Source organism: Copadichromis virginalis, linkage group LG5 (genome assembly GCF_057382275.1).
Source record: "Copadichromis virginalis isolate Kocher_CV1m ecotype Utaka linkage group LG5, C_Virginalis_male_GT1.1, whole genome shotgun sequence".
NCBI classification, from domain to species: domain Eukaryota; kingdom Metazoa; phylum Chordata; class Actinopteri; order Cichliformes; family Cichlidae; genus Copadichromis; species Copadichromis virginalis.
The window spans coordinates 31,747,061-31,766,119 of NC_140622.1; the positions used below are offsets into that span (position 1 = coordinate 31,747,061).

Below are 19,059 nucleotides of genomic sequence, written 5' to 3' on the forward strand. Positions count from 1 at the left end.
CTGTGTTAAATTGGTTGCGATACACAAATGGCTCTACTGTGTCAAGAAACGTGTGATGGCTTGGAAGTGAGAGGGTTTGGTTTTTGGCACCTTGAGTGTTCAGTTGTGAGAAGCCGAGATTAAAATTGGAGTAAAATATTGGGATCTCTCGTGTCATCCTTTGATACCTCCACAGTATAGTGTTTTTATTTTTTATTTTATTTATTTTTATTTTAAGAAAATGTTGAACAGAATACTAGATACTGTTATTTTTTTAAACACAGGTATGGTTTGCTTTTCTTACCCTAATAAATGAAATCCTCATGATATATGGAAGAAGGAAGACTGATGTTAAAAAAAGAGAAGAATGAGTACATGTTTAATTGCTTTCAGCTGTGTGCATTTGTCAGTCTACAGCAGGGGTGTCAAACTCCAGGCCTCGAGGGTCAGTGTCCTGCAGGTTTTAGATCTCACCCTGGGTCAACACACCTGAATCAAATGATTAGTTCATTACCAGACCTCTGGAGAACTTCAACACATGTTGAAGAGGTAATTTAGCCTTTAAATCAGCTGTGTTGGATCAAGGACTCACTAAAACTTGCAGGACACCAGACACCTGTGGTCTACAGGATGACGCAGCAGCAGGTCTCTGGGTAGTCATCAGCACTGGCTTTGCGCTCGTTGCCGTACACGTAGTAGACGTAGCTCTTGTCTTTCCACTTGTAGTTCACCTGAGTGATGGGGATCAGCTCGACCGCCTGCCTCTGAAAGAGAGAGAGATGGGGATTCATATTAAAGGAAAACTTTCAACAGCATCAGAGGGGGTCAGCTTGAGTCAGAATACTTTAGCTTAGCATTGACTTCAAACCTTTATGTCCTTTTCTTTAACAAAAATTCCAACAATTAATTCCCCTTTTGAGTGTTTATGTAACAGCTAACTCTTCAACCACCATCAAATCATTCAAGATGGCTTTAGTTATCTTTATAGGTCACCTTATCCCTCGAGCTTCTGTAGCAGTTGATAACTTTAGTAATTGAACAGTCTATTGATTTTTCTATTGACTAACTGAGGAATCAGTTAAGTTAAATAATTTGCAGAGCAAAGCAATAAATTGCAGATTAACACAGGCACACCAGCACAGGCTGGCCACTGGGGGTGACTACACTATAGCCTATAGACTCAAAACAGAAGTCTAAAGTAAACTTTGCACGTTTTCCTTGCTGCTTCAACTACAAATAATGGAATTTCAGCTCGAATCAATTATATTTCAACTAGAATTAGCTGCTGATGGAACAAGGATAGCTGTTTTCTTTCCCTCCACTACTGGAGAAGATTGTTCCTAATTTCTCTCTTGAGCTGTGTGTCGGCCTACCTGCTGCAGAATCCTGGAGGTTTTGCCATAGTTAGTTTGATGTTCTTTGATCAGACGCTCAGAAGCCTGAGAGACTGCTTGCAGTTTAAACCCAAGCAGTGGGTAGACCTGAGAGAAGCAAGAGTTTAATTCACAATATTCACACCGCTAACCCCAGCAATGTGTTTTCCTTCTCCCCAACCTTTCCTTTACATTTATCTCAACTACACCTGCCTGAGGTGAGTTCCTGCAGTGGCTTTATGTTTAATTTATGGAGATTATTTCAACATTTCAAACATAGAATACAACATTCCAAACTACTGTGTGAAACTACTGAGATGTAGTTTTTTTTTGTATGAAATTTTGGTATTAGGATTCAAAGTGAAGCTACATTGTGTGTGTGTGTGTGTGTGTGTGTGTGTGTGTGTTTACCAGGTTCTGGCTGCTCTTGAACAGCTCTTTCCCTTTTACTGAGCGCAGCTTATCACTCTTCAGACCACAGCTCTGCTCCACCAGATGATCTTCCACATGGTTTTTCCTAAACACAAACACACAGATATGAACTATATTCATGCTGTATCCATCAAATATATAATACTGATGTAACACACACTCTACAGGGTGGGCCATTTATATGGATACACTGTAATAACATGGGAATGGTTGGTGATATTAAAGTCCTGTTTGTGGCACATTAGTATATGTGAGGGGGAAAACTCCTCAAGATGGGTGGTGACCATGGTGGTTATTTAGAAGTCGGCCATCTTGGATACAACTTTTGTTTTTTTCAATAGGAAGAGGGCCATGTGACACATCAAACTTATTGGTAATGTCACAAGAAAAACAATGGTGTGCTTGGTTTCAACGTAACTTTATTCGTTCATGAGTTATTTACAAGTTTCTGACCACTTATAAAATGTGTTCAGTGTGCTGCCCATTGTGTTGGATTGTCAATGCAACCCTCTTCTCCCACTCTTCACACACTGATAGTAACACCGCAGGAGAAATGCCAGCACAGGCATCCAGTATCCGTAGTTTCAGGTGCTGCACATCTCGTATCTTCACATCATAGACAATTGCCTTCAGATGACCCCAAAGAGAAAAGTCTAACGGGGTCAGATCGGGAGACCTTGGGGGCCATTCAACTGGCCCACGACGACCAATCCACTTTACAGGAAACTGTTCATCTAGGAATGCTCGGACCTGGCACCCATAATGTGGTGGTGCACCATCTTGCTGAAAAAACTCAGGGAACGTGCCTGCTTCAGTGCATAAAGAGGGAAACGCATCATCATGTAGCAATTTCAAATATCCAGTGGCCTTGAGGTTTGCATCCTCGCCTCTGTCAGTGCGCCCCTGGGCAGCTGTGGCTACAATGTAGCTTGCCATTGCCAGTGTGTGAATGGGTGTGTGAATGGGTGAATGACTGAATGTAGTGTAAAGCGCTTTGGGGTCCTTAGGGACTGAGTAAAGCGCTATACAAATACAGGCCATTTACCATTTGCATTGATGAAGAATGGACCCACTATCGTTGTACCCCATATACCACACCAAACCATCACTTGTTGCTCCAACAGTCTTGGAGGGATCCATCCAATGTGGGTTAGTGTCAGACCAATAGCGGTGGTTTTGTTTGTTAACTTCGCCATTCACATAAAAGTTTGCCTCATCACTGAACAAAATCTTCTGCGTGAACTGAGGGTCCTGTTCCAATTTTTGTTTTGCGCATCCTGCAAATTCTGTGCGCCGATCTGGGTCATCCTCGTTGAGATGGTGCAGTAGCTGGAGTTTGTAAGGATGCCATGAGTGAGTAGCTAATATCCGCCGAAGGGATGTTTGACTAATGCCACTCTCCAGTGACATGCAGCGAGTGCTACGCTGTGGGCTCTTGCTGAATGAAGCTAGGACAGCCACTGATGTTTCTTCATTAGTGACAGTTTTCTTGCGTCCACATTTTGGCAAATCCAACACTGAACCAGTTTCACGAAACTTAGCAAGCAGTTTGCTAACTGTAGCATGGGAGATGGGGGGTCTCATAGGGTGTCTTGCATTGAAATCTGCTGCAATGACCCGATTAACTGCGTTCACCAGACAGCAACATAATTTCGATCCACTCCTCACGTGTTAACCTCTTCGACATGTCAATGTCATGGCTGTGTGCGGGCAGGCAGGGAGATAGGACTAGTGATGGGACGTTCTGTATCGAGGCTTCGGAGCGTGTGTCGAGTAATGGAGGGGGCGTTTCCGCGAAGCGCGTATCGAGGCTTGCTTCATTTATGGGAGGAGCTGAAAATGATGACGTCCGAAGCCTCGCTGCCCGGCTGTACCACGTGACTGGTTCATGAAGTGGTTCGAACTTTGCCGCGAGATATGACAGCGATATAAACCCCTCAGACTTCATTCAAAAATGTGGGTGTTTGATGGAGAGTTGCGGTTAGTGAGAGTTTGGAGACCGTTTGGAGGTTTATGAGAGTGAGGAAAGTCAGGAGAGAATGGAGCCAGCTAAGAAGAGGAGGATGTCCTCCCCTGTGTGGGAACATTTTGATCTTATTCCTCCCAACAAGGTATGTAAATTTCTACAGAAGATGTATTTTCATGATACTGATGGTGCAATACAATTTATGTTGAGCTGTCTTGACTTTTGTACAAGGTGAAGTGTTTGCTATGTGCCAGGGAGCTGGGATATAACAACAACAACACCTTATCCATGCTTAGGCACTACAGAGCTTTGCATGAGAATAAGGGGGACACCGATTGTGGAGCAAGACCAGGTGAGCCATCAAATGCAATGATAATATAGGATGCAGTAATGTTACTAAATGATATAACAATATTATACAACTGTTATAAGTTACGTATGTGATATTTATATTTGTGCTTTATCTTTATTGTCTTTCCTCAGGAGAACAATCTCAAATAGATGAAGACCTGGTCAGCATGGTGATTGAGGACTCCCAGCCATTTAGCATTGTGGAGGACAAAGGATTCAAAAGATTTGTTAAATCATTAAATCCTAGCTATGTTCTCCCCACTAAAAAGGTCATAAAAGCAGTGAAAATTTAGTTTTTACAGAATAAAATGTGAACAGGCAGTGTGTAGCTGTCCATACCTCAACGTTACAAAAGCACAACCACTGTCCACACCCCAACCACACCTCACCTCACAGTAAATGATCATTTCCATTTCAAGCATTTCCAAATAATCATTTCCCATACTGCCACTATAAATATACACAGTATACTGCCATCACTACAATATACATGTTTTACACACTCCTTTTGTTGTTGACATTTACAGGCTGTGTGCAAAATGCCACACTCTTCAAATTCATGCCAGCTATTATTTTTACGTCCAGTAGGTGTCCTGCTAGAGCAAATGAAGCTTCATGAAGCTTCGCGTTGGGGTGAACCAATTGGATGAAAAGCTTCAGTGCTTCATGGGGCTTCATCTGCCCATCACTAGATAGGACCCAAAATGCAGGACTCGGAGGCAGACGTGAAATCAAAATACACAGCTTTATTGCTGGAGCAATGGAACAGAAACTAAACTGAGTACAAACTAATACAAAAATTAATTGGCTGGCTGGCTGGCAGATAACGTGAGGGTACGACGCAACAGAGAACACAGGAAAACACAGTGCTTATATACGCAAGGCGGTAATCAGGGAATGGGCAACAGGAGGGAGACACAGCTGGGAGAAATAAGACTAATGAGACAGGGGAGCAGTAAAACTGAACACACTGACAACATACTGGGACAATCAAAATAAAACAGGAAACATGAAACAAATCACAAAGACGCAGACTTGACACTAAGAGGCAGACAGAAAGAATATAACACATGGAACTCAAACAATATTAAACATGAGACACCACCGAAGAACTAATCCCTCACCAAGAATAAGACATATTTATAATCATGATCAAAGCACCAGAGAATAAGAAAATAATCCATAATGTAAAAATAAACCAAAACATAAGAAATTCAAAATGCTGGGTCGAAACGACCCAGAACCATGACAGTCAATGGCTGTGAACAAAGAGAAACTTGTAAATAACTGATGAAAGAATAAAGTTACGTTGAAACCAAGCACACCATTGTTTTTCTTGTGACATTACCAATAAGTTTGATGTGTCACATGGCCCTCTTCCTATTGAAAAAACAAAAGTTGTATCCAAGATGGCCGACTTCTAAATGGCCACCGTGGTCACCACCCATCTTGAGGAGTTTTCCCCCTCACATATACTAATGTGCCACAAACAGGACTTTAATATCACCAACCATTCCCATGTTATTACGGTGTATCCATATAAATGGCCCACAATGTAGATTCTGATGAATACAACGTTCCATCCATCCATCCATTCGCTTCCGCTTATCCTTTTCAGGGTCGCGGGGGGCGCTGGAGCCCATCCCAGCTGAATACAACGTTACATGATTTAATACATTTTAAGCTTTAAACAATTAACAGTTTCTACTGCTTTCAATTTAAACTAGCATCATGTAATTTTGATCTATATTGACTAGAGGGCACCAAAGCATCTGTCAAACCACCATTAATTCTCTTCCGCTTATTTCTAAAGAACTCATATCTCAGATGAGAGGTGAAACGTCTTTTCTTTAGACTATGATGACATGGATGACCAAGAACCTTCACAATCATATCTCTTCTGCTTGTTCTTATCAGGGTTGCATCGGAGCTTGAGCCTATTCAGGCTACCATAGGTGTAGAGGCGGGGTACACCTTGGACAGACTGCTAGTCTGTCACAGGGTTAACACAGAGAGACAACCGTTCACACCCAAGGGCAATTTATAATCACCAGTTAATCTAACCCCAATCCTTGGATGTGGGAGGAGGCCCGAGTACTAGAGCAGGGCGATATGACCAAAAATATTTATCACAATATACATTTGAAAATTTGCGATAACGATATAACTGACGATATAATTGACACTAGACAAAACACTTTACAACTCCACAACTTTATTAGTTGCTGACAGTTTAACCAAAAGGCATTTCCAGTGGAAATTGGCTGACATATCATAGGCATAACCATGTATAATATCCACAAAACTTAAAAAGAGGTTATACACACATAATACGGTAATATTATGTTGAAGCACAGTACGTATCACTCCACGAGGCGCCTGCCTGCGATAGCCGTGTGGGTTCGTAGCTTAGTCATACCAAAACATTTGACAGATTTTCGAGCGCCGTGTACCACATAAAATCGTTTCGAGGTCAGTGAACACAACCAGAATTCATACATAAGGCACACAGGATTATAAGGGGCACTGTCGACTTTCAGACAAATCAAAGGATTGATTTTAAGTGTGCCATATTTTCCAAAAAACACGGTAATAACGACGGCCCGCTAGCATGGTCTACCAAAAATAGTGCTTTGTTGTGTATCTGACGGACGAAAGCTAACCCAGTTCCACATCACTGATGCTGCAGCATTTTTACAAACCAGTTCTGGTTCATCTGTTTTATTCAACGATCCGCTTTCGCCCTTCTCATTCTTCGTCGCCGCCATGCTTTTTCCGCCATGTGCGTATGAAAACAAAGGCACTGCGCATGCGCGTTTTACCCATATTCTATTGCGATATTTCATTTTCTTATCGTTGCCCAACATTATACTGGTATTACCGTGAACAGTATGATATGGTCTGGCCCTACCGAGTACCCACAGAGAACATTCACACTCCCTGACCAGATGGTGGAGTTGAACTCAGGACCTTGCTAATTTCCGCTGACTTTTCAAAGCCTTCTAAAACTTCTCCATGGACCATTTTAATGCCCGAAATAATTCATGGATATCTGCCAAAAACAGGTTAAATGAATTGAAATGTATAAAAACTTTTTATATACTTCTGAAACCTCCTCTAGGACCATTTGAGTTTTCCAGATGATTCCTAAAAGACACTGAAGAACCCAAACTTCAAGGACTCTGATAAAGCCACTGAAATATAGGAAACTGCTGTTGTACTCACCATTCCACTTTTAGCTCAATGTAAGTCAGCAGTTGACATTTTCCTTTACAGGTTTCACATTGCTTTTTCCCCCTACCATCACACTTTGTACACCTAAACACACACAGACACATAACTCATTATTTTTGGTTACTTACAGACATTGCAGATTTTGCTTTATTTTTTAAAAATATGGTATTTGTTTATTTTTACTTCTATTATTATTTTAAAAAATTACTGAACTTTTACTTATTGCAGTATTTCTTTGCTTAGACATTTTTAGGAAATTTTGCATCTGTCCTTTTCTAATTAGTTACTGTAATTAATCGTATATCCCCAGCATATGCACAGTCATAAAACTGGTATTTTTTCTGTTTTATTTTCAGTTTGTGTGACCATTCAGTACCTGTCTTTGCCTGTGCCATTACAGTGAGTGCAGGCTGGATCGGACTTTGCCGCACCATTACACATCGGGCAAGTTTTCTACAACGACACAAATAAGCAAATGTTTTAATTGTACCTTGATCAGACTTTTCATGTCTTATTATTTACTATTGAGAGTTTCCTTACTTTTCCACTTCCACTGCACTCCTTGCATTGCTCAGTACCTGCTGCATGGCATGTGTGGCATTCCTAAACACAAACACACAAAAAAAAAAGTTAAAAATGAGCAAAAGGTAAAAAAATTTCACGTGTTCATGGTTTTAAAGCCTCAATAAACTCAGGAAAAGATGAGCTGTAGAACCATCTCATGGACAACTAAAGATCCATCAAAATTCATCTGGAAAATTCTTTAAGTATATATGTCTTCAAGCTTAAAGCTCAGAACCAAACTGCAGGTAACCCAGCACTTTGACAGATAGCTTTTGTTATTCAGCCACCTTGACGGAGGACGTGTAGGGCACCCGGATCTTCTCTGTGTGGTCACTGAAATGTTTGGGGTGTGTGGCCTGGACCTCCCATGGTCGTGGAGCGGGCTGGGTGTAAAAGTCAGCAGGCTCACCTTTTAAATACACGAGATCACAGAAAATGGCAGTCAATAAACTACTAGTATAGTAAGTTACTGCATTGTCAGTAGATTTATGCAAGGATCAATAAAAGAGCCATTTGTTATGAAAACCAAAGCAAGTGTTTCCAGGTTTAACTCTTTCAGGTAAAACACTATTGATTAATCAGTTGTTCTGGAGTTTGATTCATAATAGGCTCTGAGTATCACACTATTGTTTTTAATCCCTCACAAGGCCATAAACTTTGAGTGTGGTCAAGAACAAAGTGAAAAATGTGGTTTGGTAACAGGAAACAACAAAACTCTACCATCAGATTAAAAAGCATCCAGCCTTGCTCTATAATAACAGAACATGGTGGCTCAAGGAAACAAATGAAAATGACCATTTTAATGGCTCCACATCAGATTTGGATTTAACAAAATGAAAATGTGCGTTTACCTTCATGTGGTTTGTGGGCCCAGTCAGTTGACCTGGACTCAGTGAATGTCTCCAGACGGTACTAAGGAACAAAAAACAGACTTTACTGAGAGAAACTGGATTTGCTGATAACATTACTGTGCTAATTTCTCTATATTTCACATCAGAGTGAAAGTGAAACATACGTTTCTATGCATCATGTGCAAGAAATGTCTCTCCCATTAAATCCTACACAAAATTTGTTAAACCCAATCAGTATCGCACATTATACCATACAATGTATTTCCGGGTTGTTGCCATATAACTGGGCATCATATTACTGCATAACAAATTTTGTGGTAAAACCAGTACTTGGAACGGGTATTCCATATTCTTTGAGCTTCTTGCAAGAATCTTGAGGATGTGATGAAAAGTTCTGGCAAACTACTACTTCAGCAGCTCTGGACACTTACTAAAAGCTCTGAAGTTTTTGAGAAGAAAATGGTCGCACTTTCTATTACAGCTCAGTAATAAGGGGGTAATAGCAGGTTAACTAGTTAACCTACAAGGTATGTGTTTTAAATATGCTTTTTGCATGTTACAGCTGTATTTCCTGTTTTATTAGGCAAACTGCCACAGTTGTTTTTAGATAATAATCACACACTTTTTAGCTTTAATAGGTTCTTAATATGTTATTAAATTTAAACAGGTGGTTTTGCATTTTGCAGCACTGTTTCCTGCTTTTTACACAGAAACTACCACAGGTAATTGAGGGGTAATAACTTAACGCATATTACTGCATTATAGCATTCTTGTTTCTTCCTTGTGACTCCACTTTATTGTGGAGCTGTATTTCCATATTATTATGTGCAGTTTTTGGGTTCTCATTATCCTATTACATACATTTCTGAGCAATATTACTCAACTGTAACCACTCTTGCTACCATGATATTATTTAGATATTAAGTGGTTATTACTTTGGTAATTGCATAGTAAAAGCTTGGAAATTACCACATTATTACACTCTTTTCCACCCTTTTTACCCTACTACTACCCCTGTATTACCTAGCTGTAATAGAAAGTGCTACCAAAAAATTCATTATGCATGTTTCAACAGTTCATTATCATTCAATTATGTCCTTTGGTCAAATGTTTGGAAAACTATGGATAAAAGCATCTCAAACCAGAGCTCTGCAACAGACTGATCAAGATAGTAAAGGCAGATATGGAGGTAACTCAGTCCGCAGCATCACTGATGGTGGTGATGGTGGAACATTTAATCACCCTAAATGTGTTGAATGGCTCCATGGAGGTGATGACTCCCTGAGTGACTGGATCTTCACTGTAGCAGATATGAGATGACACAAATTTCTTGAATGCCTCCCGAGCCTCATCCTCAGAAAGAGAGGGGATACTACAATACACACAAACTCTGTGTTAAACCAGAATATTCTACTGGTTGGTGAGCAGCTCAGAAACACAGATAATATGTTGTACCTCCATTCGGGATTTTCAGGGCTGGGTTGGGGTGGGGCTACTGGCTCCATGGGCATGGGAGGAGGCAGGAAACCTCCTGTATCAATGACAAATTTTCAAGTACCAGCAACAGCATTAATGTGAGGAATTATATGCTTTTCTTACCTCCTCCTGGCACAGTGCCTTCATAGCCTGGGACATTGACAAACATGTTGGCTTGGGGTGCCATGACAGGTGGGTACATAGCTGGAATGAAAAACAAGAAACAAAAAATTCAACCAAACGGATCAGGTGACCCTGAATCCTCCCTTAGTTATGCTGCAAAAGATCTAGGCTGCTGGGGGATTCCCATAATGCACTGAGTGTTTCTTATTCCTTCCATTTAAAAGGTTTTTTTTTCTTTACCACTGTAGCCAAAGTGCATGCTCATAGGAGGTTCCCTGATTGTTTTTTTTCTGTTTTTTTTGTTGTGATTTGGTGCTATAAAACTGAATTGAATTGAATGGCTGGAGCTGAATAAGACTGTTCCTGCACAGAAGAATGTTTGGTGCAATGAAAAATGATTATGCCCACGCTATGGTTAGCCACGGCCAGGTGGGCTGGTGTATTTGCGGTGTGAACCCAAAAGCAGACACAGGAGAGGGAATGAGGTATAACAAAAGCCGGGCCTTTTATTGAGGCTGATTTCCAAAAGAGAAAACAAGGCAAGGCGAGTTGGGGGGAAAAGGAAAGCAAAACCTAAACTGGAATAACCTAAACTCAATATGAAAACTATGACATGGAACTCAGCGCATGCGAAAACGGTGACCAGAAACATGAACATGAACACGAACATGAAGCATGAAAACAATCCTGAGACTTGCAGTGATATGACATGAGATAGACAGACAACCTGACAATGAAGAAAGAGAGACAGAGGACTTAAATTGTGTTAAAAAAATAAAAAATTAAAAGTTAAAAAATTGTGTATGTTTCTGTTCTGTGTCCTGTGTACTGTTTGTTTATATATGTGTCTTTCTGGCTGCTGTCAAAACCAAATTTCCCCTCGTGGGACAATTAAAGGATTATTCTATTCTATTCTATTCTATTCTAAATACACAGAAGGGTATACTCTGTTGAACAGTTCTTGTTTCTGCCATGGCTGCTCTACAAAACGACTTGTGTAGATAAGTTAGTGAAATCATTCTTCAGAATCAGTTTTAGTTAGAAGGAAATGATTCACCTTCTGTGATATGTGATAAGTAAATGTGAAATGTAAAATGTAAAAGTAAAATGTGATAACTACAATGGTGCAGAAAGCTGCATCTGGTCAGAAGAAATAAACCCCACAAATTTTAAAGAGTTGTCCAGATTTGTTAAAACTTAAAACGGCTGTCAACGGACAGATGCAAGGATATCCATTGCTACCCCCTCATGCAATAAAGAGTTTCAAAGATGTTTGTTGTATGACAAGTATGATAATGGGGGTAGTATACTAACCCCATTTCCAGTGTTAGAGTAAACATTTTTAGTTCAGGTTTCTTTTACCATTTTCTCTCTTATCTCTTAATTTTAACAAACATCTCCAAAAAACAAACACTGATATGACAAGAAACTGCATTGATTTCTGAAAAGGGTAATAATGGTTGTGTGCAGACAGCCCCTAAAGCCCCGGACAGACTTTAATATTTTGTCACAGACTCTGAAGGACTCCATCACCCGTTCCAGCAACTCAAGAATCAATGATTATGTTAACCTGACACATGAGGGATTACAGACGAAGGCATGAGGTCAGTATCTAGAAAAAAAGACTCCAAAAACTGAAACTAGTAAAACAACTTGATTAGCTCTCTCAACATGACAGTGTTAACATCCATATCCTTGCATCTGTCCATTTACAGCTATTTAATTTTGTATAAATATGGTGAACTATTCTAGGTTAGTGTTATTTTTCTTTCTGACCAGATGCTGTTTTCTGCACCATCTCTTCAACGCCCTTATACTTGTTACTAGTGTGTATGCGCTAAAACAGAAATATTTTCCATATCCTCAGTACGGTTTCAATAACTCATGCAAACACAGCATTTTGAAAAGGGTATAGAAGCCGTACCAGTTGTTTGACTCAAAACAACAAATTAAATCTTTACATTTCAACTTTCTTTGTCTTTGTCTCAAAAGATTATTTATTATCATGCATTACTATTATTATCATCACTGATTATTTCCTGACTTTCATTATGCCTAAATTGAGCACATTATATTAGGTCTGCACTCCCTTTCTTCACCTGAGTTGATTAAACTTATTTTTAAATCAGAAAATCTGACCTTGTTTTCTCTTTCAGAGTTTAGCAATCCATATGTGTCCTTATTTGTTAAGTCTAAAGCAGGGATGGCAAACTAATTTTAAAACATGGGCCACACTCACCCCATTTTAAATTTAAGCGGCCGGACCACTGGTCTTTCCAACAATAGAAATAAGTTTAACTACACATTTAGCTGAGATGCATTAATCTAAAAGAAATGCACGCAAGTCTTATAGTATCTCTTAGTTTTTCTACATGATAACGAAACACTGCTGACGTTAATGATAGAAATATGTCAGTGTGACTCTTTGGAATTGGAATTGTAAGAAATAAATGTGTAAAATTACAGAAAAGAAATTGCACAAAGTACAAAACAGAAAGATCCTGTTAATTCGCATTTTCCTCCCAAGTCCACTTTCTTTCTGCTTTTCTTTCTTTTTTGTCCACTACAAAGGCAAACGTCTGCATCAAATTCTTCAGGAAACAAGGTTCAGGTGGCTTGATGAGTTTCATCGGCAGTTTACTGTCAAAAAGGAAAACAAGTGGATCATGTTTGGAGCTCCTCTTTTAAAAACTAAAATATACTGAAGAAGCAAACGAATGCAGTTTAGTGAATGCTGAAGTTTAACATGATTCTGACTTAATCTTCGCACTGAATGTTTATTAATAGAAGTGACAGCGTTTCAGCGCCGACTATCAGGAGCCGAACCCTGCGTCTGCGCCTTTGAATAGCCCGCAGGGGTTCTGTGGTCAGTGTCGTGATGGTTCCTAAGCCTGCTGGTGTGTCCTGTGCTGCAGTTCCTACCTGAGCTGTTCATTCTGCTGCAGATCAACCACGCTGATATCAGCCTCACAGAATCCGTTACAGTTAGAGTCATCCAGAACCGCATTTAAATGGTGAAATTCGGAACGCCCCCTGGTGGGAGAGCAGGCCCGCCTACCCCGAGTTAACGATCAAAGATAGAAGCAGTGAATGCAAACAATCGAAAAACTGTAAATCTTTATTTTTCCTGCGGTGTGCTTGTGACTCGCTCAATAAACAGCTGACCAGGGTCTATCCTGTGGCTGCAGTTAAGGCTGTTTTTAAGCGCAGAAAAACAAGCATTATATTGTGATACACCAATGGCTTTGGCAAGAAACAAATCCCGCTTTTTCTACTTTACTATTAGAACTCAGTTCATCATCGTTTTGTGGTATCGGCATAAACGCGGCCTTTGGGGTCTTTTGTGCCGAAACCTGATCCAAATCCAACTTTTCTATGTTTTTTCTATTTGTAATACATTTACCAATATTGATGAATAGACTGCATCCAACTGGATTGACACAATTTTGACTTTGCGTTATTGTACGTATCCTAATGAATATTTAAAATATTTCTATAGAATTGTGATTTTACATTTGTTAAGATTTCTGCTCCCCTCTTGCCCCCTTATCCTCACTTGTCAATGACGTTTTTTTAACCTGGAAACTGATCGCAGCTTCTACCAATGTTCCTTCTGGTTTATAATGATTTGATATAATCCCTGAGGGATTTGTGTGACATTTGTTTGACAGATTATAGGCTAAAAACCTGTTTACAGCTGTTTGAATATCAATCATTTTTTGGCAAAACCTGAAAGCACCTGCTTTGAGTGCATTTTCTAATAACCTTTAGTTGCAAAAGACCCAATTTTCCAGAAAAAAACTCCTTTCAAAATAAAAATGTAAATTATATGTAAGAAAGAAAAAAAATCCTTAATTTCCAAGAGAGACCTGGACAGGGTAGAGGGGTATGGTTGCAACATGGGGACAGTTGCAACACCCCCAATGCCATCAATCAACAATAAGATAGGAGTCATATGATCATTTCAGTGTTTACCCACTTCTATCCCTGACTTAAGGGCTAGAAATAGGGCATGCAGATTTTATTGAGAAAAAGGGATTTTGATGTAACAACACAAAACTTTGTTTGCAGATAAAATGATATGGCTTACAGGAGATTAAATTCTGATTTCATAGATAAACTGTGATGCACCCCCTCGGGGTAACTATGCTAACACAGTTAGCTAAACAATTGATGACAGGAATTCTGTACACGGTTCTGAAGAGCCCATGAGATAAAGCGGCTGGTTTATGGCTAAACAAGCAGGAAGCAGCTAAGCCTCAGTTCTCCTCTTGATCTCACTGATAAGATCTGCTCTGGATATATCGACCTCCTCTCTGGTTGCCACTACACACAGCTTCACCACTCCATCCTTCAGCTACTGTTCTCCCAGTATAGCCATGAGGGGGATTCCTGCTTCCTCACAGTACTGCAGCTGACTCAGCAGTTGAGGGGTTTTTTTTGTACATCAACTCAGCCTTGATGCCAGCTTTCCAGAGCTCAGAGATGAGATGTCGTTGTTATAATCTCACACAACTAATTTACAGCACAACTCGTCCAAATCTTAAATGCCCAGAAAAGTCATCACTTATTGATTTATTTTTAACTAATATGCCATATAAATATTCTCACACTGGGGTTTTCGCAAATGATATCAGTGACCACTGTGTGGTAGCTGTAGTCAGACAATCGAAGCTCCCAAAATCAAGGCCACAAATAGCTTTTAAATGAGATTTTAAGCATTTCTGTGAGCAAGCTTTCTTTCATGATTTATGGGACTATAAATGGAGTAGAATCTACCTAACTGATCTTGAGCTGCCATGGAATTATTTATATGATACTTTTATCAAAATTATAAATAAACATGCCCCTATCTGCAAATTTAGAGTAAAATGCAGAAACAACCCTTGGTTTTCTCCTCAGCTCTCCAGTCTACTCAAAAAAAGGGATGCTGCCTGGGCTAAGGCCAGAAAAACCAAATCTGAAGCGGACTGGCTGACTTTTAGACAGCTCAGAAACCGTTCAACTTCCTTAATTAAAAAGGCCAAATCAGAATTCTATCTTTCAAATACTACTAAACATTTGAACGACCCTGAAAAATTCTGGAAAATAATAAAATCTTCTTATGGGGACATAACTACAAATGAGATGCCAACTTTAGTTGTAAAAGACTCCTGTACTTTAACAGAGAAATGTGACATTCTAAACTGCTTTAATGAGCATTTTGTTTCTTCAGGATCTCTATTTGAATCTTTATATCCAGATTTAAAACAGCTTTCAACAAGAGGCTCTCTCTGCAACCACTCAAACTGAATCTGTGGTCCAACCCTTCAGTTTTTCTCCGCTAAAAGTTTTTGAGGTCCACAGGGCTTTAAATCTGTTGGATCTAAATAAATCTGCAGGACCAGATCAACTTGATCCCTATTTTCTTAAGTTGGCTGCAGATTTTATAGCAGAACCAATAACTTAAATTTTTAATCTTAGCCTATGTTCTCCCTTTGCTGAAAGGAGGTGATCCTTCAGATGTTAATAATTACAGGCCCATATCTAAATTGTGTGTTCTAGCAAAAGTTCTAGAAAAGTTCATTAGTGAACAACTGAAAGACTTTTTGGACAAAAATTCAGTTCTTTCCCAACATCAGTCAGGATTCAGAAAAGAACACAGCACAATAACTGATGCTATTAAAGTGGTTAATGACATCGTTGATTCAATAGACTGCAAAAAATACTGTGCTGCTCTTTTTCTTGACTTGTCAAAGGCTTTTGATACAGTTGACCATGCTATTTTATTAAATAGACTAAACAATATTGGTCTATCTGTAAATGCTGTAAGTTGGTTTTCAAATTACTTGTCAGCAAGAAAACAGTGTGTCCGTGCTGCTGGGTCTTCTTCCTCTTTTCTCCCAGTATCCAAAGGAGTTCCGCAGGGCTCCATATTAGGGCCATTGCTATTTTCTCTTTACATAAACAACCTTTGTGATAATTTGTCAAATGCAGCATTTCATCTTTATGCAGATGATACAGTTATTTATTGTTCATCCCCTTCAGTAGCACAAACCCTGCAATTTCTGTAGTCTGCCTCTGACGTCGTTCAGTCCCATTTAACTCAACTTAAGTTGGTGTTAAATCCAGAGAAATCCAAGTTCATGTTATTCTCAAATGGCAAAGAGTTGTTAGCTACGTCTCCTAAGATTAAAACAATTCAAGGAACTGAAATTGAAATGGTCACATCTTACAAGTATCTAGGGATCATTATAGATCAGAATTTGCCATTTAAGACTCACATTCAAAGGCTTGTGTCGAAGTTAAAACTAAAACTAGGTTACTTTTTTAGAAACCAATCCTGTTTCTCCCTCCAAGTGAGAAAACATTTGATTCGTGCAACCTTTTTACCTTTATTGGATTATGGTGACCTGCTTTTTATGAATGCACCTGCCCACTACCTAAAGAGGCTGGATACTGTGTACCATTGTGCTTTACGTTTTATTACTGGCTATGGAAATCGTGTACATCATTGTTCTTTGTATGCTGCTGCTAAATGTCCATCTTTGCATATTCGCAGACTCTCCCATTGGTTGATCTTTATCTATAAATCTCTCCTTGGGCTGGTTCCATCTTATTTATGTGTGTATATGTGTAAAAACCACAACCAATACAGCCTTCGTTCGCACAATATCATACAATTGATTGTCCCAAAAATCAGAAAAGAATTGGGGGAAAAGGCTTTTAAATATGCTGCCCCTGCTTCCTGGAATAATCTGCAGAAGGAACTGAAATTATCAGAATTGGTTACCTTGGGAGAGTTTAAGTCTGATTCATTAACGAGAGAACAGCTCTTTTACTCAGTGTGATTGTTTTTAATGTACTCTTAATTTGATCTGTTATTGTATATTTTACACATGTTGGTATGGGATATTGTATTTGTTTTAAATGTTATATACCTATGTGGTATGTGACTTTTGTTGCCATGATGCCAGGTCCCTCTTCGAAATGAGATTTTACCTGGATAAATAAAGGACTAATAAAGAGGTGGGGTGGGTTGTAACATATTTTAGAAGTGTTAGAACATCCCCTTACATAAAACTAAGAATAATTTATTAATTTGAATCATTTTACAGCATGCCTAGGCAGTGGTTAAGTGACACAATGCACACAATGCATTCTGGGATGACATGTAGTAGGGGAGGTGCAGCAGATTGACCCGGAAGTTATACAGAGTTCATTCCCACCACAATGATCTTCCCCTCTGCTGTTGGACACATGAACAATAACCACATGACTGTTCCCACCACTAACACATGACCCTACGCTGTGTCACTGCATCATTTCATGTTTGGCACTGATCACCACCTGCACTCATGTATATATCTTTCTACGTAGCACTCATAATTCTTATTCTCATGTATATATCTCATGTATAGCTCATGCACATATCTTTCTACGTAGCACTTTTAATTCTTATCCCTACTTTTATTTTTTCATGTCTATTTAAGTGCTATTTATGACACTATTTAAGTGCTATTTATGACACTATGTTTGCACTGAAGCACCGCAGCAATTTCCTAATGTTGTAAACCTGCTCAACATTTGGCAATAAACCCCTTTCTGATTCTGATTCTGATTCTGATGAAGGGATTTCCGGAAGTGGGGTCAGATGTTACCTTGGTTACATAAAGGCAACATATTAAGAGGTTAACCCACAGGCTAATGCCATCATCTCATGTTTTTATTTCACCTTTCAACTGTGATTAGTCAGATTTTTCTCTAGAGGAAACATTTAATCACACATTGTTTAAAGTTGAAGTCACACATACAGAAAGCAGCACATCATTGTTTTTGAAAGTTTTAGATGGATAAAAGGATGTTTTCTTGTCATGCTGAAGACGCTATAGTGGCACATACTGGCACATGTTTGGAGTAAACTTTTTGGTAACACAGAAACACCTTCAGTTAGAGGCACATGAGGCTGGTTTTTGCCTTCAGAGCATAGCAAAAACCTTCCACAGGAAGTGAAATTAAGTGGGCAGTAAGAAAGAGTAAGTAAGTGTACAGCAATTGGTAACTATAGGATAGTAGTTTGATTGGCAACATCATTATATTACAAAAATCACCAACAGTAAACATTTCCTGTTATTGTAAATGTGAATAAACCCAGCCCAAATGTAGCCATCCTTCACAAAGTGCTGCAGTTTTTTTTACAGCGACTTGCCATAAACATCGTGTGAAGGTACATATTATATTCATAATTCTCTATTTTATAAAAAAATTTAAATGTCCTTAAGTCCCTGCAAAAATTTGAATCATCTTCATCTGATATCTCCAAAGTATGATAAGGACACGCATGCAGAACTTGCAGTAAGTTGCAGTAACAGCGGAGGGAGATATTTTATTTCAAGCCTACATGAAAATAATCACAGGAAAGTGTTTAAACAGACATTATGAACTTATTTACATATATAAATATATATTATTATCTGCCCTGCTTAATCATTTCTGGTGATTAAGGACATTGGAATGTACATCATATGTTTTTTGTTCACTACTGACTTGGTGGCTTTAATATTATTATTATTATTATTATTATCTACCCCTGCTGGTGATGCAACTTCTGCATGCCTGTCCGTTTCACTTTTTGGAGAAGCAAAGTGTGAAATGGATGCAGTGGACCGGTGTGTCTTGTCCCGATTCGTGATTGAGGTGTGAGACAAACGACTGCTGGTCCAAGTGCGTC

At 39.2% G+C, this 19,059-nt stretch overlaps 2 protein-coding genes across 3 annotated transcripts; one reads left to right on the forward strand and one right to left on the reverse strand.

The window, feature by feature from the left end:
• Nucleotides 1–566: 566 nt before the first annotated feature.
• On the reverse strand, nt 567–13,284 carry LOC146710085 (protein SSUH2 homolog). Of its 2 annotated transcripts, none has more exons than XM_085458082.1 (12): nt 13,272–13,284; nt 10,350–10,430; nt 10,206–10,281; nt 9,993–10,122; nt 8,751–8,811; nt 8,187–8,308; nt 7,876–7,938; nt 7,712–7,788; nt 7,327–7,419; nt 1,764–1,869; nt 1,353–1,460; nt 567–743 (listed from the first exon to the last, which is right to left on the reverse strand). In XM_085458082.1, exons 1-12 carry the CDS (start codon nt 13,282–13,284, stop codon nt 603–605), a joined length of 1,071 nt encoding a protein of 356 aa, XP_085314208.1. In that variant the 3' UTR covers nt 567–602. The 2 variants fall into 2 exon arrangements, with proteins under 2 accessions (XP_085314208.1, XP_085314207.1); XM_085458081.1 differs by lacking the exon at nt 13,272–13,284 and adding an exon at nt 12,837–12,864.
• Nucleotides 3,570–4,422, forward strand: LOC146710086 (uncharacterized). The gene is made up of 3 exons (XM_085458083.1): nt 3,570–3,895; nt 3,982–4,102; nt 4,234–4,422. Exons 1-3 carry the CDS (start codon nt 3,824–3,826, stop codon nt 4,392–4,394), a joined length of 354 nt encoding a protein of 117 aa, XP_085314209.1. The 5' UTR covers nt 3,570–3,823; the 3' UTR covers nt 4,395–4,422.
• Nucleotides 13,285–19,059: the final 5,775 nt, after the last annotated feature.

Bases quoted from the DNA above. Each gene is read 5' to 3' on its own strand.
- LOC146710086 (XM_085458083.1), top strand. From the start codon at position 3,824: ATGGAGCCAGCTAAGAAGAGGAGGATGTCCTCCCCTGTGTGGGAACAT. The intron at 3,896-3,981 runs GTATGTAAATTT...CTTTTGTACAAG, and splicing joins ATCTTATTCCTCCCAACAAG to GTGAAGTGTTTGCTATGTGC. The intron at 4,103-4,233 runs GTGAGCCATCAA...GTCTTTCCTCAG, and splicing joins CGATTGTGGAGCAAGACCAG to GAGAACAATCTCAAATAGAT.
- LOC146710085 (XM_085458081.1), bottom strand. From the start codon at position 12,864: ATGCGAATTAACAGGATCTTTCTGTTTT. The intron at 10,282-10,349 runs GTAAGAAAAGCA...TCATTGATACAG, and splicing joins AGGCACTGTGCCAGGAGGAG to GAGGTTTCCTGCCTCCTCCC. The intron at 8,812-9,992 runs GTGATTAAATGT...TTTGTTCCTTAG, and splicing joins AGCCATTCAACACATTTAGG to TACCGTCTGGAGACATTCAC.